We start from the raw sequence: 25,776 nt of genomic DNA on the forward strand, positions 1-25,776 counted from the left end.
GTCAGTCTGTCATAAGTTATCAGTATTCTAATTTTTAATTAAAGTATCTTCAGTTGCTGTGGTACACTGCACCTTTATTTCCTGTTTAAAAAAAGTGGGACACAAGTTTTTTTTACTGACTAAAATTGAATGCTAGACATATATATTTTATATTCTGGATTTGTGGTGCTGGAAGAGCACAGCAGTTCAGGCAGCATCCGAGGAGCAGGAAAATCGACATTTCGGGCAAAAGCCCTTCATCAGGAATAAAGGCAGAGAGCCTGAAGCGTGGAGAGATAAGCTAGAGGAGGGTGAGGTTGGGGAGAAAGTAGCATAGAGTACAATAGGTGAGTGGGGGAGGGGATGAAGGTGATAGGTCGGGGGCGGGGGGGGGGGGTGGAATGGATAGGTGGAAAAGGAGATAGGCAGGTAGGACAAGTCATGGGGACAGTGCTGAGCTGGAAGTTTGGAACAAGGGTGAGGTGGGGGAAGGGGAAATGAGGAAACTGTTGAAGTCCACATTGATGCCCTGGGGTTGAAGTGTTCCGAGGCGGAAGATGAGGCGTTCTTCCTCCAGGCGTCTGGTGGTGAGGGAGCGGCGGTGAAGGAGGCCCAGAACCTCCATGTCCTCGGCAGAGTGGGAGGGGGAGTTGAAATGTTGGGCCACAGGGCGGTGTGGTTGATTGGTGTGGGTGTCCCGGAGATGTTCCCTAAAGCGCTCTGCAAGGAGGCGTCCAGTCTCCCCAATGTAGAGGAGACCGCATCGGGAGCAACGGATACAATAAATGATATTAGTGGATGTGGAAGGCTCCTTTAGGGCCTTGGATGGGAGGTGATTCCAGCTCAGCACTGTCCCCATGACTTGTCCTACCTGCCTATCTTCTTTCCACCTATCCACTACATCCTTCCCCGCCCTATCACCTTCATCCCCTCCCCCACTCACCTATTGTACTCTATGCTACTTTCTCCCCACCCCCACCCTCCTCTAGCTTATCTCTCCACGTGTCAGGCTCTCTGCCTTTATTCCTGATGAAGGGCTTTTGCCCGAAACATCGATTTTACTGCTCCTCGGGTGCTGCCTGAACTGCTGTGCTCTTCCAGCACCACTAATCCAGAATCTGGTTTCCAGCATCTGCAGTCATTGTTTTTAACCTAATAAATATTTTATAGTTCATTTAATCTCTCCTGATCATCGGTTCAGTTCCCTATATTATGAGTACAGTAACATCACTATGGTACTATCCTCAATGATCAAAGCTGAATACATCACATTACTTAAATGCTAACTTGTGACTTAAGTGAGTGAACAAAATTCATGGGAATGGTAAGATGGAAGAGCAGAGACACGAGTTGAAGTGTCACCAAGGCACTTAGGAAAGTTAAACTCAGATAATTAAATAAATCTGAAATTAAATTTTAGGATCAATAATAGTCACTGTGATATTACCAGATTGTCATAAAAATTCAACCAGTTCAATTGATGCCTTTCAGAAAAGAAAACCTGACCTCCTTACCTGGTCTGGCCTAGATGCAAATCCAGACCCTCAGCAAAATTATTAACTCTTAATTTTCCTCATGAACAACAGAGCAAGTCACTCAGGTGTATAAAACTGCTAAAAATATTATAACCATAAGAACTAAACACTTACCTTAGCATTAGATACAGATGCAGCAAAAGCACACCAAGCCTTGATTCACTCAACTACTGACAAAGCTTTTTCTGAAATTTTCTGATTCAAAATTATTTCCATCCAAAGTAATTTTTAGACACGGCCACTTGATCATGTTCAAGAATAATATTTTGGCAAGTTCAAGCTCTCTCTGTCAACTCAATAAAATCTTCCTCATTTCCATCTGGAGACATGCTAAAATTGGAAGAGGTGTTCTATTCATTAGTCAAACATAAACCTGACAAAGTAATTCTTACAGTCTCATTTTCAGCAAAAGTCCCAGGTTCCTTCATCACCATCTCTGTACTGTCCCATAGGAAGGGCAGACTGAACAGAGCCGACAACAGTTACATTTAACAAGGAAGAAATAGCCTTGCGTGCTCAATATTACTCAAGATCCCACAAACATTCATGACATCACATTAAACACTGGCAAGATAAAGCCCTGTTGATTACCACCTGCCAACATCCATCAGTTGATGGACCATTACTCCTCCATGTTAAACACCATTTGAAAGAATGAATAAACAGAGACTGTAGTCTAGTGAAGAGATTTCAATAGCCAACACCAAGATTGTTAAAATCATGCTGCTAAAGCACATAGCTGCTGGAATAGACCTCTGGCACGTGGCAAGAAAATGGAGGCAAGAGTAAAAAATAGCTTGTCATTACCAATCTGACACAGATGCATCTGTCCATGACAATACTGTTAGCAGTGATTACTACATAGTGTTCACACTGAAAATACTTTCCATGTTGCATGGCGCTATCATTGTATTAAGTAGGATTGATATAGAACAATTTAACATTTCTAAACTTTGTATAAATGAGGCACTGTGGGCACATCAGCAGCAACAGAATTATATTTCAATATAAACTTTAGCCACATGACCTGACAGAGTCCTCACACTAACTGATGACCAACCCTGGCTCAATGAGGATTGGAGAAGAGCTTGCAGGACACAACACCTAATGCATCAAGAGAACAAGGTTCCAACAGAATGCTGTTAATGGAACTAAGTGACCCCACAACCAACAGTCTCAGTCAAATAGCAGTCCGGTTATATTCAATCGTGAATGGTGATGGACAACTAAATTACCAATGTCAAGTATGAAATTGTATGAACAATGAAGGCTGGGCTGAACTTGAATGTAAAACACAAGGCTGAAGCATTGGCAGCCATCATCAGTCAGAAATGCCAAGTGGCTGGTCTATTCTGGTCATTTCTGAAGGTTTCTGCATCACAGATGCCAGTCTATAGTCAATTCGCAATTTAAAAACTACTGAATAGATCAGATATGTTAAAAGCTATAGGTACTAACAAAACCCTGGCTGCAGAGCTAAAAACGTACCATGGACGTAGAGATAATTCCAGCCAAGCTGCTGTAGAACTTTCTCAGGTGAGGAGGAACAGAATTGACTTCTGCCTTTTTGTTCCAACAATTATTTTCCTCTTTTTCTGCAAGCAGCTATCACATTTCAATTAAAACAGAATTCACTGAAAAATTAAGGACTCAATTTTCTTTAGTTAAACAGGAATTTTATATCAACCCCAAGAAAACAATAAAAATAATATCAAGCATATTCACAAACAGGTAAAACGTTTAAAAAGGTGTACATCTAGGTAGAATATGGGTTATGATACTAAACAATCCCTAGAGTCTGAGGCGTTAGATTGTAAACCTGAAGCCATAGTTGGTTAATTTTTGATTCATATGCACAGCAGCAGACAAATCTGTAGATATCATTGATTTCTTAATGAAAGGTTGTTTGTCTAATTTGCCCTCCCCCCACCCCTTCCCACAGGTGCGAGATTCAGAAGTGAGAAAATAAGCAAGGAGTAAGTTGTCATTCCTGTTGTCACAAAATCATTATTCTTTCTCTCTGCTCTGTTGCTCAAAAACACTGCAGTTGTGTGTATTGTGAAGGCCAGCCTCATTGTTTCTCCTAGCAGTTAAGTGACAGACAGCTCTTTCAGCTGGCATGCAGGCTGCTGGATTTTAAGGTTTTAGTTAAAAATGGTAATTTCAGTGTACACAGCTTCATTTGCAAAGGTATTCCACATGGATATCCTGAAACTTTCCTCAATCTGTGGTCAGGTGACTACTCCAGTCATTTTGGGATCATATTTCTTCCTTTTTAAAGGATAGTTTGATCCATGAAAGGTGTTAGATACAACAGGTATCCTGCAACCTGCAATCTTCTTCCTGACTTCTCTGCCCCCACCCCCACTCCCACTCCGGCCTATCACCCTCACCTTGACCTCCTTCCACCTATCGCATTTCCAATGCCCCTCCCCCAAGTCCCTCCTCCCTACCTTTTATCTTAGCCTGCTGGACACACTTTCCTCATTCCTGAAGAAGGGCTCCTGCCCGAAACGTCGATTCTCCTGTTCCTTGGATGCTGCCTGACCTGCTGCGCTTTTCCAGCAACATATTTTCAGCAATTATTGCATTAGTCTACTCTAAATCAGCAAAGGCCTTTACCCTACTAACTGACCCACTAAGATCATTTGGCCTCAAACTCATTGTAGTCATGGTGCTAACATGGATAAACAGGTGAATTCCAAAAGGTGAGATAAAGGATTCCACTTGATGTCAAAGCAGCACTTGACTGCAAGATATAACAAGCAAAAGTAAACTTAAAGTGAATCAGGGTAAAATGCTCTATTGGTTGGAGTCCTATTTACACAAAGTAAGATGGTTTAGATTGTTTGAAATTAATCATCTGAGGCTCAGGACATTAGTGCAAGTGCAGTGTCCTAGGCCCAACCATCCCCTGTTACTTCAATGGACTATATGCATTGAAGTGTCTCCAGTTGTCTGAGCTCAAATTCAGGATTGCAAAGCTCGAGGGGCAGTCTGAAGTCAGTGCAGAGCATCAGGAAGGATGATAGTCTCCTGATCACACATTCTGGAATACACATTCTGGTGTCTCAAAACAGGTTGACTGGAAGATATCTATGAGGCAATAGCATGGTGGTATTACTACTTGACTATTAATCCAGAGACCCAAATAATTTTATGGCAACCTGGGTTCAAGTCCAGCCATGGCCGATGGAGGAATTTGAATTCAATTTTAAAAATATGTCTGGAATTAAGAGTTCAATGACAATCATTAAACTATTGCAGATTTTTTTTTTAAATCTGGCTCCAATATCCTTTAGGGAAAGAAATCTGCCATCCACACCTGGTCTGGCTTACACATGATGTCAGGTCCACAGCAATGTGATTGGCCAAGAGCAATTGATTGTCAATGAGAGATGGGCAATAAATGTTGGCCTAGCTAGTGATACCCTTTTGGTAAGGTTCATTACTATTTAATATGAGAAAGACTGTAGAATGCTAGAGTACAGCAGGTTCTGTGTTCTCATAAGAATCACAAAATGTTAGCATTCTGGTACAGCAAGTAATTAAGAATGAAAATGGAATATTGGCCTTTATTGTGAAGAGGATTGAGAATGTAAGTAGTAAAGGCTTGCTATTTAGGTAAGGTCTCTCTGTTACCCAGAATATTGCATAGAGTTTAAAATGGGATGTGTCTGCAAGGGAGGTACTTCAGATCATTCACTGGGTTGATTTTTTTTGGGGATGAAAGAGTTGTCTCACGAATAAAGGTAGAGTAATTTTGGTCTATATTCCTTGGACTTTAGAAGAATGAGGTGATCATTTTGAAATGAATCATATTCTGAGTAGACTTAACAAGGTAGATAAGGAGAGAATGTTTCCTTTGCCAGGAACTGATAATTGGAGAACCCAGTTTCAAAACTGGAGACACCTAATCTTAAATTGGAGAAGAAGAAGAATCTCTTCACTCAAATGGTTCATTAATCATTGGAATTCTCTTCCACAGAGAGGAGTGAAGAGTGCATCATTTAACATATTCAAAGTGGAGTTAAATCTACAAAGGAATGAAGTTTTATGAGGGTCAGGCAGGAAAGTGGAGTTAAAGACATAATTAGTCCAGCTATGATCTTAATGAATGGTGTATCTCTGATGAAGGGCTTTTGCCCGAAGCATCGATTTTACTGCTCTTCGGATGCTGCCTGAACTGCTGTGCTTTTCCAGCACCATTCTAATCTAAGCTCTGGTTTCCAGCATCTGCAGTCATTGTTTTTAACCACCTTAATGAAGGGTGGAGCAGGCTTGAAGGAGTAAATAGTCTATTACTGCTCATATATTCTCCATTCTATTTTAGGTACTTAGATAACCTCAAATTTATATCTGTATTACTACACAACTGAAAAATTATTCTTAAGTTATTTAACACTAAATTTTAGCTAGTGAGCTAGAATATAAATTTGAATGCATTCCAGTTTTAAAAGTTCCCTTACTTTTTTTGAAACTAAAATTACCCAGCACCCTCTAAACTATTAAATAGCATGACAATTAAAGAAATGCAAAGTTGTTTTTTTGGGAATGCCATTAAAGGTGATAAGTAATCTCTTTTAACCACCTTGTTGAAAGTACCTGCAAAACACAGTTTGATAGGAAATTCAAAAATCTTGGCTCAGCAACGATAAAGGAACGGACAACAAATTAGTTTGGAGACGACACGAGAAGTGTTGGTGTCCCATGCATCTGATGCCCTCATCATGTTCTAGACTGCAGTGCATCTTTTGCTTTGAACACATTGCAGCTGCAAAGTGCTGGTGATGGAGGGCAGTTTTTTTTTTTATGTTGCTTGATCAGATGGTTATTCATGCTTATTCCTGGATGATTGTTAATGGCATTTTTTTCATCAAGGCAAGTCTGAGTACTCCATCACTGGATCTTGTAGATGATGGTCAGATCTTGAAGGCCCAGGTGGTGAGTTACTTGCTGCAGAATACTAAGTACCTCTCAGCCACAGTATTTATACAACTAGATATTAAATAATATTACGCTTTTCTGTTCCTATTACCAAAAAGGGCAGCATGGTGGCTCAAGTGGTTAGCACTGCTGCCTCACAGCATCAGGGTCCCAGGTTTGATTCCAGGCTCAGGCAACTGTCTGTGTGGAGTTTGCATATACTCCCTGTGTCTGCGTGGGCTTCCTCCGAGTGTTCCGGTTTCCTACCACAGTCCAAAGATGTGCAGGCCAGGTGAATTGGCCATGCTAAATTGCCCATAGTGATAGGTGCCTTAGTCAGAGGGAAGTGGGCCTGGGTGGGTTACTCTTCGGTGGCTTGGTGTGGACTGGTTGGGCCAAAGGGCCAGTTTCCACACTATAAGGAATCTAATCTAATCTCATATTTTCACACATTATGCTCCAGCTAAATTCATGCCAACTCACTGTACCTATTTATATCCCAGAGATTCTGTTCACCTCAGAGTTCTTATGTAATCAGAATTTGGATACAAGATACTCTGTCCCTTCATCCAAGTCATTAATAGAGATTGCAAATAGGTGCACTCCTATGACCCTGCATTAGTTACTGTTTAACAAACTGAAAACAACTTTCTATTTCCTGTTAGTTAGCCAATTCTTTATCCTGAATTATATCTTCCACATCATGGTCTGTCATCTTGTGCAGTAAACTTTTAGCTTATCAAATCCTTCTGCAATCAACATACTGTGCTAGAACTATTAGTTCCCCTTTATCCGCACTGCTTGTTATATTCCCATAGAACATATGAATGTCTTGAATTATGGTAGGAGTAATTTTTCTCATCTCCAGAAAGAAGCCAGATGCAAAATACATGCTAAAGCCCTTTCCTTGGTTCCCAATATTAACTCTCATCTCCAAGAAACTAATGTTCTTTTTATGTACTCTTTCTTTTTTACATACTCAAACTCTTATTGTCAGATTTTATATTTGTGTGCTGAAAGTTCATAATGTAATGTAATAGTATAGAAACTTACATTCTGAAGCAGAAGAAAATGAATTTTAGGTTTCAGTTTTCTGAAGATCTAACTTGTTTTATTTTGCAAGGTCAGAGTGTCATTTTGAACAATAAACAATGATAAAACCATTCCCAAGAGACTGTGATTTTTAGCTAAATTATTATCAGGTAATTATTGCAATGGTGTTTTCTAACTTTAGTTTTACAACCCAGAGACAGGGGGGGCTAGGAACAGGTTCATTCAGAGAGAAGTTTGGGCGGCACAGTGGTTTGCACTGCTGCCTCGCAGCACCAGGAACCTGGGTTCGTTTCCAGCCTCAAAGCGACTGTCTGAGTGGAGTATGCACATTCTCCGTGTCTGCGTGGGTTTCCTCCGGGTGCTCCAGTTTCCTCCCATAGTCCAAAGATGTACGGGTTACCTGAATTGGTCATGCTAAATTGCCCATAGTGATAGGCGCATTAGTAGGGAGTAGGTAAATAGGTCTGGGTGGTTTGCTCTTTGGAGGGTCAGTGTGGACTTGCTGGGCCGAAGGGCCTGTGTCCACACTATAGGTAATCCAATCTAATCGTCAATTGCAGCATAGATACTGTTCATAGAAGTCACCACAGAACAGTCAGAGCCAGGTTGGGGAGAAGTCTAGAGTTGCTTAGATGAAATCTCCAGATGCAGAAGGAACCCATCTTCACTGGGTATAATAAGCTAAGTTAGCAGCTTGTTTAAGGTCTCAGGGAAAAAACATTAATTGAAGAAGAGCCGAATGATCTGCTACAGTTCCTGCCTCCCATGTGCTCTCCTGTTACTTACTCTGATTAACACAGGAATTGCCCATTAGACCCTACCATCAAGAGATTTATTTAAAGCACAAAAATATTGGTAGCAAAGGCCTCTTATAGTTCCACACTGGTGCCACTGCCAACTTTACATTTTTAAAATATTGTTGACAGGCAGCTGAGAGATTTCCAACACTCACTCACTGGCTATCCTTGAAGGCAATTTATGCTGATTTCTAACCCAAATTTGGTCGGATTCCTTGGCAAAAGGTGGATCTATTTCAGCATGAAAATAATGTTTAGATAGATGAGCAGACTAGGGAGACAAGAGATCTCCGCTCAATAGAAGCTCCTCAATCAGAATGTTAGTTAATTATTTTCAAACTGGATCCCAAGAGACTTTAAGCGAGGTTTTGAAATAATGTGAGTGTTTACCAAGTTGCATTACCACCAGATATAACAACATTACCAGATTTAAGAAGAAGACAGGCCTAACCAAAAATGAGCTGATAAAGTACATTGAATGAGGACCTTCAAGAGCAGGGCAGCATCTAGGCTGTAGAAAGAGACTGCAACGAATCTGGACTAGTGGAATCTTGCTGGCCAGACTTGTATCCGACAGAGTCTACTTTAAGTTTTATTAAATATTCATTTCTCAAATGTCTCTGGCTAGGCCAGGATTTATTGCCTATCTCCAATTAGAATGTGGTGAGCTGCTTTCTTGAATTACGGCAATCCATGTGGTATAGGTACACCCACACTGCTCTGAGGAAGGAGGTTCCAGGAGTGAAGGAATGGCAATATAATGTGAAGTCACATTGGTATGTAGCTTGGAGAATGTTCTGCCCTTTTCCATCTAAGTGGCAGTGGTTTTGTCAATTACATAAAAGAATGAGTTGCACAAGAGGCAGAATGATGGAATCCAGAAAATAAGTGCTACTGCTAAACAAGGAACATCCCTGGGTGAGCTACCTCCTCTAAAGATGGGCTCACACAAAGATAGAAAACTCTGCAGTGTGGTCCTCCATAAGACTGAGATACGGGAGTAGAAGTAGGCCATACAGCCCAGCTCTGCTCTGCCATTCAATGAGACCACAGCTGATCTGATCATCCTCACCTCCACTTTTCTGCCTTATCCCCATAACCCTGGATTCCCTTATTAATTTAAAATCTATCTATCTCAGCCTTCAGTAACCTTGAATGAGCCCCACTTCGACAGCCCTCTGCAGGAAAGATTTCAACTGATTCACTCCCCTCAGAAAAACATTCCTCCTCATCTGTTGGAAATGGGCAACCCATTTGCTCTGGCTCTGGCTTTGGCTTCACCAACAAGGGGAAACAATCTATCCACATCTTCCCTGTCAAGTTGTCTAAGAATCTCACAAGTGTTTCAATAGAGTCATCTGTCATTCTTTGAAATTTTAATAAGTACGAGACCAACCTGCTCAATCTCACCTCATAAGATCCTCCGTACCAGATAATCAACCTTGTGGACCTTCTCTGGGCTCCTGAAATGCTAATGGGTCTTTTCTTAGATCAGGGGATGAAAACTGTTTACTGTATTCTAAGAGTGGTGTAACTAGAGTATTGTATAGTTTCAGAGCTGAAAATGTGTTGCTGGAAAAGCGCAGCAGGTCAGGCAGCATCCAGGGAACAGGAGAATCGACGTTTCGGGCATAAGCCCTTCTTCAGGAATCCTGAAGAAGGGCTTATGCCCGAAACGTCAATTCTCCTGTTCCCTGGATGCTGCCTGACCTGCTGCGCTTTTCCAGCAACACATTTTCAGCTCTGATCTCCAGCATCTACAGACCTCACTTTCTCCTATTGTATAGTTTCAACAAAACCTCCTTAATTTTATATTCCATTCCCTTTTAAATAAAGGGCATTAGAGATCAGTGAGAAAAATGGACTAAGCACTCATTTAAAACTCGTTCAAAATATTTTTTAAAGATCTACATGCAGCACTTTTATTAATTGGTACTAGAAAGTATTACAAGGGAGGGATCCATGATTATTAAACCAACTGAATGAGATTTATACAACCAAAACCATTTGAAAACTACTGGCCTCAGCCAGATATATTTACAATTTGCATGTTCAGGCCTTCTTCATATGTGCCTATGATGAGACAGTCATCAAAAAAAATGTGATAATTTCCTTCAGAACACTTGGTATTATCTGATTCCAACACACAAAGTAAAATTACCAATAGCAGTTGGCACCACTGGGATAATTAGTACATTTTGTTTCAAATTAATATTGTCAATGGATTCATGCAACTGCCAACAACAAAACACAATTACTTCTAAGAGCAGGGCAGATGTTCCAAACCATAAAGCAAATATTTGCCATTATCTGTGTCATTCGCTCAGTCAAAAGCCTAAGTATGATAATATGCTATATGATAGAAAAGCACAATTGTGTAAGCTATGTTCAGTTGAGCAACTGTTTTTAAAAAAAAAAGTGCTGGACCCTCCCTTCTCATTTTAATTCTAAAGTGACACATGGTTCAAAAGAAATTGATAACATACTTGAACTTCTCTTCTACCTTTTCAGAGGCAAAACCACAAGCATAAGGAAATAATTTATTACTTAGACATCAAGAGAAATTTCAGAATTTAGAACGCGCGGCTCCGAGAGCAAGACTTTACCTGCAGTCAAAAAAAATTTGGATGTGGAAATGCCTTTTGCAGACTAGTACTAGTGCTCCCTAGTAAATTTGCTGATCTTTACACTGAAATCCATTTATTCACTTAAAGGAAGCACTCAGCTTAAGGTTCAAAATATCTAGTCATTTGAGACTGCATTATGTCCGGTAAATCCTTTGCCACCCAATGTAGGTACATATCATCAAGTGGCAGGAAACATTGCTCATTATGCCTCAGGATGAGTTTAATCAGTAATTATGGGCGGCACGGTGGCACAGTGGTTAGCACTGCTGCCTCACAGCGCCAGAGACCCGGGTTCAATTCCCGCCTCAGGCGACCGACTGTGTGGAGTTTGCACATTCTCCCCGTGTCTGCATGGGTTTCCTCCGGGTGCTCCGGTTTCCTCCCACAGTCCAAAGATGTGCAGGTCAGGTGAATTGGCCATGCTAAATTGTCCGTAGTGTTAGCTAAGGGGTAAATGTAGGGGTATGGGTGGTTTGCGCTTCAGCGGGTCGGTGTGGACTTGTTGGGCCGAAGGGCCTGTTTCCACACTGTAAAGTAATCTAATCTAAAAGTAACCATTGCTTCCTACTACATGGAACAGGGACATATAAGCACACATTGCATAAATTTTGTTCTCTTGTAAATGGTATTTACTTAAATCGCCAAAATTATTTTACTCCTTCAAGAACAGATATACTGTTCACAGCTAATCTTGGTTCTTGTTCTTGGTTAACACCATTAACTTCCACAAAATGAAGATTGCTATATGGAGAAGGTGGTCATGTCTGGCCAACTTGATTGACTGTTTCTGAAGAGATGTGTGGACGAGGGCAATGAAATCTACTTGGACTTCTGCAAGGCTTTTGATAATGTCCTGCATGAAAATCTGGCAGATAAGTTAAGAACCCATGGGACCTAAGAAAATTTTGTGAATCAGATCTACATTTGGCTGAGAGGCAGGAAGCAGAGGATGATGATTGAGAGATGTTTTTCTGACTGGATATCTGTGTCCAGTGGGATCCCACGGGGTCAATGTCAGGGCCTGCTTGTGATTTATCTAAAATTATTTAGACGTGAATGTAGGATAGTTGATTAATGTGCTTGTCAATGATACAAAAATTGGTGGAGTACTAAATAGACAGGAGGATAGCCTTAGATTACAAAGGATATACACCAGCTGGTCACATAGGCAAATGGAATTCAACCTGGATAAAGGTGAAGTGATGCACTGAGGATCAGAGGCACCTTTATTGTGCATGTACATGAGTTCCTTAAGGTATCAGGAAAAGTGAATAAAATGATTAAGAAGGTATAAGATGTGCTTGCCTTTGTTAACTGAGGCAAAGAGTTTAAGAGCAGGGTGATTATGCTGGAATTGTACAAAGTGGCAATTAGGCTTCAGCTGGATTATGCATAGCTCTGGAATCCACGTAAGTGGGATATGATTGCAGTGGACAGTGCAGAGGAGATTTACCAGCATGTTACTTAGACTGGAGAGTTTCAGTTATGAAGAAAGATTGGACAGACTGTGGTTGCTTTCTGAGGAGCAGAGGAGATTGATGAGACATGACTGTGATGTATGAAATTGAGGGGCTAGATAAGGTGGACAAGAAGAAACCTTTGGAGGGATCAATTACCAGGCAATAGATTTACGATAAAGGACAGTAGGCTTAGACCAGATGTAAAGACATTTTTTTCACACAAGAGTGGTGGGTATCTGGAACTCTCTGCTTTAAAGATGGTAGAGGCAGAAAACATCATAACACTTAGGTGGTATTTAGATGTACACTTGTGATGCAAAGGCATATAAGGCTATGGGCCAAGTGCTGGAAAATGAGATTTGAATAGTCAGGCGATTTATTTGACTGGTGCAGACACAACATTCCTAAGGGCCTTTTTCTGTGCTGTTGACAATGAATAAGGGAATAAAGCCTTGCATAACTGAGCGATAATTAATTATTTGTTCATTCACTGTTGTGTTTATACATCTCTCAAAAGTATACAAACCTAAGACCATTATTTCCAATACTGGTACTTCTGAATCTCAAATGATTCTATATATAAATTGCTTTACTTGCAATTGGAATACTTACTGGACTTTCAACTGTTGCCTGCACTTCTGGTTCTTCTACTTTGGTCACCTTTATCTTATCGATTGGTACAGTTTCAGCAGCAAGAAGGAGACAGAGCAGCAACCAACAGCGGGACAGTGACATACTCTTCCAATGCATCTATAATGTATTAAAAGAAAATTCCTCCTCAATCTCATTTACTCATTCAACTTGAACATTTCAATTAAATTAACCAAGTACCAAAATGGATGCTGTATGATCATGCCTATAACTACGACATGCAATTGTGAATTCAGAAGGCTGACATTAATCTAAAACTCCATGTTGAAATAGGCACACAAAATATGGTTGTTTCTTCCATCAACATAAACATAGTAGCCACTACAGATCTGCCATTTGATTTGATTACACCCTGCTGAAATACCATGTAAAACAACAGAAAGTTAAAGTGCATTAATAGCCTGAAATAATAAAATTGCAATCTTACAAAACATACTTTTTTTTAAAACAACTATATGATGTGCAAATCCTAAAACCTAAGCTTTTACATTGAAAATAGTGTTAGAAATACATATAAATTCAACAAAATCTGTTTTATTGCTGCATAACTGTTAGCTTAAATAAAAAGTAGATAACTTATGTAATGGAGTACAGATCTAAACAAGGAAACTCCTAGCCATGGCAACAGACTGATAATAAATGGTTACAATGCTCCTTTGCTGTGGAAAGAGACACAAAAATCTCCATTCTTAATCATGAACCAGTAAGCCTCATTAATAACTGTGCTAAGTGAATAACATTGGCATCTGATGCAACCCAAATTTACTTCTTGAATCCATAGCCTATTCTAATAGAAGAAAAGGACAAGGGAGCCTGTTTGATTAGCATCCCATTCACCAACTTCACCGCTGATATGCAGTTTTAGCAGTGTGTACCTTCTACAAAATAAACTACACTAACTCACCAGGGCTACTTGCCAGCATCTTTCAACCTACAATATCTACCACCTAGAACGATAAAGGCAGCAGATGCATGGGAACACCACCACCAAGTCCCACACCATCTTGACTTAGAACCATATTGTTATCCCTTCACTTACACTGGCTCAAACTCCTGAAGCCCTTTTCTTAACAGCACTCTGGGTGTCCCTACACTCCAGTGACAGCAATAGTTCAAGGCAGCAACTCACCATCTTCACCAGAACAATCAAATATGTGCAATAAATGTTAATCTAGCAACCGAAGTCCTCATCTCATAAAACAAAAAGAAACTACTTCGATGTCACCATGGGATGTGATAAACATCTTCTAGTTGAACAACAGAAAGACCATGGCATCCTCTGCTCCTACTACAAGGTTCCTAACCCTTGCCACTGATTCAGTCCATTTTGCAAACCATGCCTTAGACTAAGAGACTATCCACAGACTCCGCAACATATGTGGTCCTGAATACATTTTAACCTCAAACTCCTGAACAAAAATTATCTACTACTACCTTTAACATTGCCTTCCTTTATTCCTAATTTAATCTCTGTTGAAGCTCTCCTTCACGCCACTGACACCTTTGGACTCAAGTATTTTAGTGCATTTCCTGTTAGTCTTCCCTATTCTTTTAATCTCCACTTACCATCAAAAGTTGAGTAGCTATGTCCTTTAGCTACCAAGTCCTGTTCACTGATTGCCACCCCCAAATACTGTAATTTCAATTTTACGTTCAAGTGTTCAAATCACTCAATACCTTACCCTTAACTATCTCTCTAACCTCTCCTCGTACCAGCAACACTTACATATTTATGTCTCTGACTGTCTGTGCAGTGTTTCCCAATTCATCCCAAATTCAATAGACATTCTTTCAATAATAAAGATATAATGTTCTAGGATTCCATCTTTTAGATTTTTTCTCTCTTCATCTTCCTGCTCTTCCTAAGAAATGCTTGCTAAAGCTCTACTTTTTGCAAGTTTCAGGTCATCATTTGCAATATTTCTATGGTTGACACATTTTTTTTAACTCATTATACTTCTCTGAAGCACCCAGAAATGTTATGTTAGAAGTGCTAGATGGTAAATTATTATTGCCATTGCTTATGATTTCAAAGTAGAGCATGAATAAATTATTAAAATTTGAACCGGGTTGTCAGTGTAATAGGTAAAAACAATGGCTGCAGATGCTGGAAACCAGATTCTGGATTAGTGGTGCTGGAAGAGCACAGCAGTTCAGGCAGCATCCGAGGAGCAGTAAAATCAACGTTTCAGGCAAAAGCCCTTCATCAGGGATAAAGGCAGAGAGCTTGAAGGGTGGAGATATCTCAACATAAAAGCATTTGTTGCAGAAACTATTTATTCCCAATTAGTGACAGATAAAACGATGAATAGTTCTTGATAATAAACTATCTGCCATTTAGTCAAGTTATGGGCATCCCAGTTTGATACTGAAAAATTAATGTTTAAAAAAAAAAATCAATAAAGGGAATGTCATTAGATTTAAAGCTGCAGCCAGTAAGTTATTAAACTAACTTACTTAGTTCCTATATTTCAATGTCAGCTGGATTTCTGATCCAAAATTCAATGAAATTGTCCTAAATGAAAATGTTGGTCCAGTAAGCTGTGTAAAAGCAAATAATTCAAAGTGGAATGCCTTAAGATGTAAGACAAAATCTGAAATATCTTGCAGACGAAACAGAATTTTAAAAAAGGATATAATTGTAAAACTTAGTGGGAAACATGTTCAGTGCTCTTTAGATGATTCAAAATTATCTGAATTCTCTTGGGAGGTGTAACATATTGTAGCAATCAAAGTTTGTGAGATTTGTTGCTCGTTGTTGTGGTTCTGTTCGCCGAGCTGGGAATTTGTGCTGCAGACGTTTCTTCCCCTGTCTAGGTGACATCCTCAGTGCTTGGGAGCCTCCTGTGAAGCGCTTCTGTGATCTTTCCTCCGGCATTTATAGTGGTTTGAATCTGCCGCTTCCAGTTGTCAGTTCCAGCTGTCCGTTGCAGTGGTCGGTATATTGGGTCCAGGTCGATGTGCTTATTGATTGAATCTGTGGATGAGTGCCAGGCCTCTAGGAATTCCCTGGCTGTTCTCTGTTTGGCTTGTCCTACAAAATCCCATACAAGGACTGCACAAAACACTACATAGGACAAACAGGAAGACAGCTAACGATCCGCATCCATGAACACCAACTAGCCACGAAACAACACGACCAGCTCTCCTTAGTAGCCACACACGCAGATGACAAGCAACATGAATTTGACTGGGACAACACTATTATTATAGGACAAGCCAAACAGAGAACAGCCAGGGAGTTCCTAGAGGCATGGCACTCATCCACAGATTCAATCAATAAGCACATCGACCTGGGCTCAATATACCGACCACTGCAACGGATAGCTGGAACTGACAACCGGAAGCGGCAGATTCAAACCACTACAAATGCCGGAGGAAAGATCACAGAAGCGCTTCACAGGAAGCTCCCAAGCACTGAGGATGTCACCTAGACAGGGGACGAAACGTCTGCAACACAAATTCCCAGCTCGGTGAACAGAACCACAACATATTGTAGCAATTACTGCATTTACATAACCATGTGGCACACAGTCAGAAACAGCATCAAATACTTTGAAACCCACTGTATGAGGCCATATTGTTCTGCATTCTTGTGTTGCATTTTAAACTCCCAGAGTAACCCAAATTTAATCTCACTGACTATTTCCCCATTGCCTTTTATCTCTCTCAACTTGAAATATTTATCAAATTTCCACAAAAGAGAGGGGACAATCTCTATCTCAACCATGTTGCATTTTATATTTCAACCATCATCAATGCAAATAACTTTATTACAAGTCTTCTCATTCCCTTTGGAGGGGGGGGGGGGGGGGGAGAGAGAGAGAGCACTAGCGCAACAGAGTTTGGAAAGAAAGATGAAGGATGACCAGAGAAGTCAGTACTTTTTTTTCAAAACAGAACTCTGCATAATTTTGGTAAATATAAAACTTTTCTTAAAATCACTTCCTTATTTTACCAATTTTTACTTCAGGTGGAGAACCCAAAATTTACATTTCTCAAGATCAACAACGAACCAAGCATCTGTACCTTTGGTATGCTACTCCAATCACTTTTCTCTTCCAAATAACATATGCTTACCAGAATTGATCTTTGTTCAACCAATCTAAAAATTTTAAAATTGTTTCCCTGTTTAGATACTTTGCCTCTCCCTCAGCCTCTGCCTCAATTTCTCTCTTCTCCACCTTTGTATTCACCTGGCACTGTTTAAGGTTTGAATCTCACTTGTATACGGTGACAGCTATTTGATCACTCCACATATTCTCTAAAAAGGAGCCACAAAGCCACATGCACAACTTCCTTATGAGCATCAAGTCAAGTTACTTTACCTTTAATCACATTGAACTTCTCACTAGGTAGTAGCTAATATTATCAAGCTTCTTCCTTTGCTGCTCTCCCCAAATGCTACGACTAGCACAAGCTTATAATCACCACATTTGACATATTTTGCTCCAAAATGTTGAGTTCCCATGAAAATGATCTTACTTTGGATAATAACATTCTGATGTGGCTCATGAATGGCAACATGGTGATTCTCATTTTCTTCATCCTCCATAAGTTTCATGCTACCACAAACCTGTTCACCTATCAGTCTTAAGATCATTGCTGCCTGTGCTGTCATCCCCAAGCTTCAAAATTTAAAAGTTGCATGATTTTCACTTTCTATCCCTTCAGAAACCTGCCTCTTTCTCCCTATAATGATTGACTTAGTTCTTTATCCATGCCTTGCTACTTTTGCTCCACCATTAGTAGCTAAGCTTCAGGTGAGTCTAAGACTCAGTACCCTGGGTGTATTCCATCCAAATCCATCTGTTTCAGCTCCTCCAAGTCCCTTCTTTGACCAAGATATTAGGCAGCTGTCCTTTTCTTCCCTTACATCAACAAATATTTTTGTCCAAGTATACCTCTGTTGCAACTGGTAATGGTTTTCTGTGATAAAAGGCGGTATATAAATTAGAACATTGTTACTTTCATTATATCAAACTCCTGAAAGTGTGTGCCAGCTTTGAAAATCCATCTGTATTACATGTATTAAATCCCACTTATCTATTCAATCTGTCACTTCTTCAGAAATTATGTTAGTTAAATTCGACTCATTTTTAACAACAGGTCAACCATCACAGCCTTTGACAACATATACACTTCTAAAATTTATTAATATCATTTTGAATTAAAAATGTGTTCACAAATGTTTAAACATATTGATTTATAGTTATCCACATTGCCTTTCTATCCCTGCTTAACAGATATTACAAAAAAAACTCTCCAACTTCAGAATTGAAGTTATGTGTCTCCACAAGGTTAAACAAAATCGGGTCAGAGACTCTGATATCTTTCTAACTCACCTACTTTGCATGTCAATGAACATGACCCTGTTGAAATCCATCCACACCATATCACTACTGATCAAACACCTAATGTGTAACTAATTCCCAGTATTCATTTTCTACAAGGATGCTATAGCTCAAATAGCATGACAAGAAAGATTTTCCCTAACTTCTTAGTCACCATCACAAAATATAACAGACTAAATAATGAATCATCTACACATCAGCAAAATGACTATGGTATCAACAGACAAGTGAAATTGTATGGGAAACAATTAATGTCCAATCCCATATTTGGTAAGTAGATACATACATATTTCACATGTACATATGCATCTGATGGCAAAAACCTATTATATGATCAGTGTAATATTATAATTCAAGTCAGAATACAAAGAATGAGTTTAGAACAATTGACTTCCAAGGAATGACAGAATTTGAAAACCAAATACAAATAAGTATGGCATACATTTCTTCTGGCTCTAACTAGTGAGAAAATACCTCACCTTATCTGTTAAAATCAGGAAAATTGTTTGACAGTTTTAACTAGCGAGCACACCCACATTTTATCCAATTAATGCAAACTTGAAATAATTTTGCTTAAACTGTATTAACTTAAATGTTATTTGGAATATCAATGTGCCAGAGAAAACTTCAAACAAGTGTGGTCCCAGAAATTTGATTACAGTTTCTAAAGGTTCATAGCAATCCTCATACATAGATAACTTCATGAATTTGCCTCTCTAACCAAATATTAGTCAGAAAATACTCGTATGCTTGTGGCATTCACCATTCGTATTATGTGAAAGTTGTTGCAATTTTTTTTGAGAAAAGAAAGACACACCAAACAAGTCAGTACCTCACCATGAGGATCCCCACCATGTTACGATCCCAGCTGATGGTAACACTGGAAAGTTAGATTGGACCATGAGTTTTATTTTTTCTTTTTGTTTACCATGGCAGTCAGCCACTGAATATATTGAAAAGAGACTGCCAATGTACTTTTACTAAAAGTAAAAAAGCTTATTATATAAAACGAAAATGAAAACATATTATTCAACAAATAGTCCTGCTACAAAACGTGGAAGTAAAAACATAACCCTTTTATATTGAAAAATAATTTTACAAAGACTCAAACCTCAGTGGTTCACCGCGTCTTCACTTTAAATCTCCTTGTTCAGTTACAATGGCCTCAAATAGTTTCTGAAGTTTTTAAGATTAACTTCTAAACACTTTAGATGAAAACATATAAATTTTCCAAATATTCACCTTCCACCGACTTTTGGGTCAATCTTCTCACCAGCCAAGCACTTCCATCTCCACTATCTAGTGTCCAAAGTCACAGACTGGCTGATTTTCTAGATATTTTTCTTCTATCGTCACTCAGGAATTTTTCTCCAAGCCCTGAATGTTTTGGAGGCTGCTAAACGAACAACTTTTTGCATTACCTTTTCTTTTAGATTAGCAATTTCTGTAATTATAGACCTCTGTTGGTAGGCAGCTACAGATTTTTCCCCTCTTCTATCCTGGTTTCTAATGCACTGAGCTATTCACCTCAAGGGTTTTCAGGATCTCATATGTATGTAAACAAAATTTCAGACACTAATCTAAAATGAGATAAAACTATGTCTCGTCTTAACATATACAGAAATACAAATCAAACTTAAAATATATACATAGCTCTTCTATTTTAGACCAAAGATTTCCAAATAGCAATAATAAATCATGAATTATCATTTTAACTGTTTCATTAAATTGTTTTTTACATGAATTGTTCAAATCAGAGGTCTTTTGTTTAAGAAAACTGAATAACCTCATATACAGCTAATCTTTAGACTTTCTTTAGAAAAGAGAACAGTAAAATGAGGAGTCAATTCTCAAAGTAAATTGTTCAGAGACATTTTAACTTAAAAAAAAATCAATTTCTTTCTATTTTTCCTCCTTTTCCTTTCTATATTGAATTTTATTTCAATTCAACGCATCTTCATCTTCCAAATGGATTGTTTAAAACATAGACCATTGGAGATGACATTCACTGGTAATGTTACTGTGTCTTTAACCATTCTGAATCTGATAGAGGTATAGCCCAATCATAAATGGGGTGGGGGTTAATCTATAGTGTCTAGTCCCATAGCATTTGCTGGGAGAAGCATTCTTCCAGCGATTTCTAGGTGTTTAATTAATTATGTGTTTCCCTAAGATTTCTGTTACTGTATCAAATCAATAACTTTTTAATTTCCTTTGTTAGCAACAAGTGTCCAGTCATTAGAGTTTTTAATAAAAACAGAGTGGTGATCCCTGTATTGTGTAACTTCTCCCTCACAAACAGAAAATGAAAAAAATGGATGCATGTTTTTAATGTGCCTGTACATGCGCTGTATTCAACAATTATCCTCAAACAAAACTATTCAGGTCAGCCTTCTCCAGGGCGCACCAAATGTTCTGCAAATTGAATAAAATGTTTCAGGTCGTGTGTTGAAACACAATTTGCATTGTACTACAAAGTACTTGAGTTTAGTTATCATAGCCATTGTATTACATAATAGATAAAAATGATACTAATTTGATTCTGCTACTGTATCTATTAGATACACATGGATACAGTTCTATAAAAGACAGGACAAATTCAAAGAATGATGTAAACAGTAGGCACAGAATAATTCAAGCAAGTGATTTCATTTATAAGTCTATATCATGCAGAAATACATACTAATGATATTTAACAATCAGAACTCTTAATTTCTAGAGGTTCATAATTCTGCTTTCAGATTCAACAACTTTAATAGTGAAGAAGGCGTTTTGTAAGCTTTCCTTTATTGGTCAGAATATTGAGTACAGGAGCTGGGAGGTCATGTTGCAGCTGTACAGGACATTGGTTAGGTCACTGTTGGAATATTGCATGCAATTCTGGTCTCCTTCCTATTGGAAAGATGTTGTGAAACTTGAAAGGGTTCAGAAAAGGTTTACAAGGATGTTGCCAGGGTTGGAGGACCTGAACTATAGGGAGAGGCTGAACAGGCTGGGACCATTTTCCCTGGAGCGTCGGAGGCTGAGGGGTGACCTTATAGAGGTTTACAAAATTATGAGGGGCATGGATAGGATAAATAGACTGGGGTAGGGGAGTCCAGAACTGGAGGGCATAGGTTTAGGGTGAGAGGGGAAAGATATAAAGGAGACCTAAGGGACAACTTTTTCTCGCAGAGGTTGGTACATGTATGGAATGAGCTGCCAGAGGAAGTGGTGGAGGCTAGTACAATTGCAACATTTAAAAGACATCTGGATGGGTAAATGAATAGGAAGGGTTTGGAGGGTTATGGGCCGGATGCTGGGTTGGGATATCTTGGTCGGCGTGAACGTTGGACCGAAGGGTCTGTTTCCATGCGGTACATCTCTATGACTCTAAACCAGAAATGTGGTTTGGTGGTCAGTGTCAAGCCTTTAACAAGCTTTGGAACGAATATAACAAAGTTTTTAAGTTATGTTTTAAGTCTTAAACCGAATGTGCTGTGAAATTGTATGATGAAATATTTTGAACTCCAACCTGCAGAAAGAAAACGTTAAACATAACATGTTTCACAATTTGAGCAGAGATTTTGCCAAGGGTCACAAAGTGTCAGAATTTAACGGTCACCTGCTGTGGACATCAAGTTTAATGCCTTTAAGACAGCCTGCTCATGTCACGGCAGAACAACTATTAGGATTGGTACGGAATAAATTTCATACAACGATTCATTCTAGCGGCGTATCTGTACTTCTTACCCTGATGTCTGGTGCCTCCTACTTTCAGGCAGGACTCTGGGTAATGAAGTTCTTTTTCAATGATGAAGTTGAACATGAAAGATCAGGTTTAGTGGTGTTCCCTTTACCCTCGGCACCTCTAACCCGTAGAAAGATACACAGCTACGGTCTTTCGCAAACCCTCTATGAACGTAAACAGCACCTTCAGCTCCAATCCACCACAGCTCGACCCCGTTTGACAAATGTTGCAACGTAACCAAGCACCAGCACCGATAGGCCACGCCTCTATATCACCTCCATTGGTCAGGCTCCCCCAAGAGGTCCCGCCTTATACACCAGTCCATCTCCTAATGGTTAATTCTACTGTCCATCAGGAGAGTTGCGTAGTTTGTTAGCAGGGTTGGTTGAGAGCTGAAAATAAATCCACGTACGTGGCGTTCGGGGATCAGACTCCTTTTACAGGGGATGTGACGTCAGCTGGTAAGGAGGACTGCATTTTGTTGGCATCCAAGATATAGGTGGGATTGACTATGCAAATGTGATTTTCCGTTCCCCCTTCCATTGGAGACAGTTTTCCAAAACACCCAGAGTTGTACGGTTTGCAAACATTCCAACTGTGGGTTAATTCCAGAGTGGACAGGTCTCAGCACTAGAACGAAGTGATCGTCAGCATTTCCTTGCAGGACTCACATTGATAAACGCAACACAGGGTTTGCGGACTAAGAAAACAAAAGGTGTATAGTTTTCAATCCTAGCCCTGAGGTGAAACTGTACGTTGTTTATCAGAGTAGTTAGTTCTCAAAGTGTGTGTTTGTGTGGCCAACGTACCACCGTGAGACTCCTCCTCCAGGTGGCGAACGGGCTTACCTGGTTTTGCACAGCCGGATCGGCTCTCGGATGTCGGCAAACGATTCAGGATTTATGTTACTGTTCACTTTCTTCATTGATAGAGATGCAAGATAATAGTTTCTCGATGATAATTTTATAACACATTGGAATGTTTTAAATAAATGTGTTGTGTTCTCGTTTTAATGTTTCTCCCATTTGACCTGTGGTTGCCATGGAGCTGGTTGATCACTCCTCATCTCCTTCTGCTACATAGTGCTGTTCCAATTTCATTTTGTTTACGATTCTCATCCTTTGATCTGGTCTTCGGCTTTCCTAATCTTCTTCCAGTTCCATTTTTATCACTTGGGTCATCCCATGTCGTCTCTGCAACATACCATTTTTATTCCTGATGAAGGGCTTTTGCCCGAAACGTCGATTTCGAAACTCCTTCAGGATGCTGCCTGAACTGCTGTGCTCTTCCAGCACCACTAGTCCAGAATCTGGTTTCCAGCATCTGCAGTCATTGTTTTTACCTCGTTGAATATACCATTTTAACCCTGTCTTGGTTACATCAATCGTGTGGTTGATGAAGGAGCAGCGCTCTGAAAGCTAGTGCTTCCAAATAAACCTGTTGGACTATAACCTGGTGTGGTGTGATTTTTAACTTTGTAATCCCGATGTACTGATTTGCGTTTTTACAGCATGGAAAGAGGCTGTTCGATGCAGGGTCTAGTCTTCTAACATGGATCTACCCTAATCCCATTTTCCAGCACTTCGCCTGTAGCCTTGTATGCTATTGTGCTTAAATGTTTGTCTAAATACTACCTGTGTCTTGAGGGTTCTACCACCATAATTAGACAGTGAGTTCCAAATATCCACAAGCTGAAACTTTATTGCTGGAACAGCACAGCAGGTCAGGCAGCATCTAGGGAACAGAAGATTCGACGTTTCGGGCACATGCCCTTCTTCAGGAATGAGCAGAGAGTGTTCAGCAGGAGAAGATAAAAGGTATGGAGGAGGGACTTGGAGGAGGGGCGTTGGAAATGTGATAGGTGGAAAGAGGTCAAGGTGAAGGTGATAGGTCGGAGTAGGGTGGAGGCGGAGAGGTCAAGAAGAAGACTGCAGGTCAGGAAGGCGGTGCTGGGCTGGAGGGATTCGGCTGAGACAAGGTGGGGGGAGGGGGGATGAAGAAACTGGTGAAGTCCAAGTTCATCCCCTGTGGTTGGAGGGTTCCCAGTCGGAAGATAAGACGCTCCTCCTCCGACCGTCGCGTTGTTGTGGTTTGGCGGTGGATGAGTCCAATGACCTGCATATCCTCGGTGGAGTGGGAGGGGGAGTTGAAATGCTGTGCTACAGGGTGATTGGGTTGGTTCGTCCGGGTGGCCCAGAGGTGCTCTCTGAATCGCTCCGCAAGTAGGCGGCCTGTCTCCCCAATATAGAGGAGGCCACACCGGCTGCAGCGGATGCAGTAGATAATGTGGGTGGAGGTGCAGGTGAACCTGTGGCGGATATGGAAGTTTCCTTTGGGGCCTTGGAGAGAAGTGAGGGGGAGGTGTGGGCGCAAGTGTTGCACCTCCTGCGGTTGCAAGGAAAGGTGCCGGGAGTGGAGGTTGGGTTGGTGGGGGGTATGGATCTGACAAGGGAGTCGCGGAGGGAGTGGTCTCTACGGAAAGCTGATAGAGGAGGGGAGGGAAATATATCCTTGGTGGTGGGGTCCGTTTGGAGGTGGCGGAAGTGACGGCGGATGATGCGCTGTACATGGAGATTGGTGGGGTGGTAGGTGAGGACCAGTGGGGTTCTGTCCTGGTGGCGGTTGGAGGGGCGGGGCTTAAGGGCGGAGGAGCGGGAAGTGGAGGAGATGCGGTGGAGGGCATCGTCGATCACGTCGGGGGGGAAATTGCGGTCCTTGAAGAAGGATGCCGTCTGTGTTGTGCGTATTTTGAACTGGTCCTCCTGGGAGCAGATGCGGCGGAGACGAAGGAATTGGGAGAATGGGATGGAGTTTTTACAGGGGGCGGGGTGGGAGGAGGTGTAGTCCAGGTAGCTGTGGGAGTCGGTCGGTTTGTAAATATCCACAACCCTCTGATTGAAAACTTTTTACCTTAAATCCCCTCTAAACCTCAAATTCCTAACTTTAAAATTGTGCCCTTAATTATTGACCTCTCAAATAAAAGAAAAGATTTCTCCCCATCTGTTATGTTTATGCCCCTCAGAAGTTTGTCGCCTGCAATCCAATTCCGACTTAGCCTTCTCTGCTCTGAAGAAAACAATCCCAGTTCAATCTCATCTCTTTTCATAGCCGAACCATTGCAGCCCAGGAAACATCCTGGAGAATCTCCCCTACATCCTCTTCAGCCAATCATATCCCTTCTATAGTTTGGTGACTAAAACTGCACACAATTCTCCAGCTGTCACCTAATTGATGGTATGTATAGTTCCATCATAACCTCCTTGCTCCGATACTCAGTGTTTTGACTAATAAAGGCAAGTATCCCATATGTCTTCTTAACCACCTTATCTACTTACCCTGCTGCCTTTAGGGATCTTTGGACATTCTATACTCCCTAGCTTCCTATCATTCACCATGTACTCTCTTGCTTTTAGTCCTCCAAAAGTGCATCACTTCCCTTTACAAGATTAAATTCCATCAGCCCATCTGACCGGCCCATCTACCTTGGCCTGTGGTAAAAGTGAGTACTGCAGATGTTGGAGATTAAAGTCAAGATTAGACTGGTGCTGGAAAAGCACAGCAGGTCAGGCAGCATCCAAGGAGCAGGAAAATCAATGTTTTGGGCAAAAGCCCTTTGCCAGGAATGAGGCTGGGAGGCTTTGGAGTGGAGAGACAAATGGGTGGG

The 25,776-nt window shown here is 40.5% G+C and overlaps 1 protein-coding gene across 3 annotated transcripts in view; it reads right to left on the minus strand.

The window, feature by feature from the left end:
- The window catches only part of nucb2a (nucleobindin 2a), a 77,282-nt gene extending 54,925 nt beyond the window's left edge, over positions 1–22,357 (minus strand). For 2 of the 3 annotated variants that reach the window (XM_087996493.1, XM_087996492.1), the window contains exons 1-2: positions 22,115–22,351; positions 12,990–13,127 (exon numbers count right to left, since the gene is read on the minus strand). In XM_087996493.1, coding sequence (XP_087852619.1) covers positions 12,990–13,127 — 138 coding nt within the window. In that variant the 5' untranslated portion in view covers positions 22,115–22,351. Of the gene's footprint in view, positions 1–12,989; positions 13,128–22,114 lie in introns of all 3 variants that reach the window. The other variant, XM_087996494.1, reaches the window with a different exon arrangement.
- Between the last annotated feature and the right edge of the window lie 3,419 nt (positions 22,358–25,776).

This window comes from Chiloscyllium plagiosum, unplaced genomic scaffold (genome assembly GCF_037043375.1).
Source record: "Chiloscyllium plagiosum isolate Xiang-an unplaced genomic scaffold, Cpla_swu_hap1 HiC_scaffold_18, whole genome shotgun sequence".
Classification (NCBI taxonomy): Eukaryota; Metazoa; Chordata; class Chondrichthyes; order Orectolobiformes; family Hemiscylliidae; genus Chiloscyllium; species Chiloscyllium plagiosum.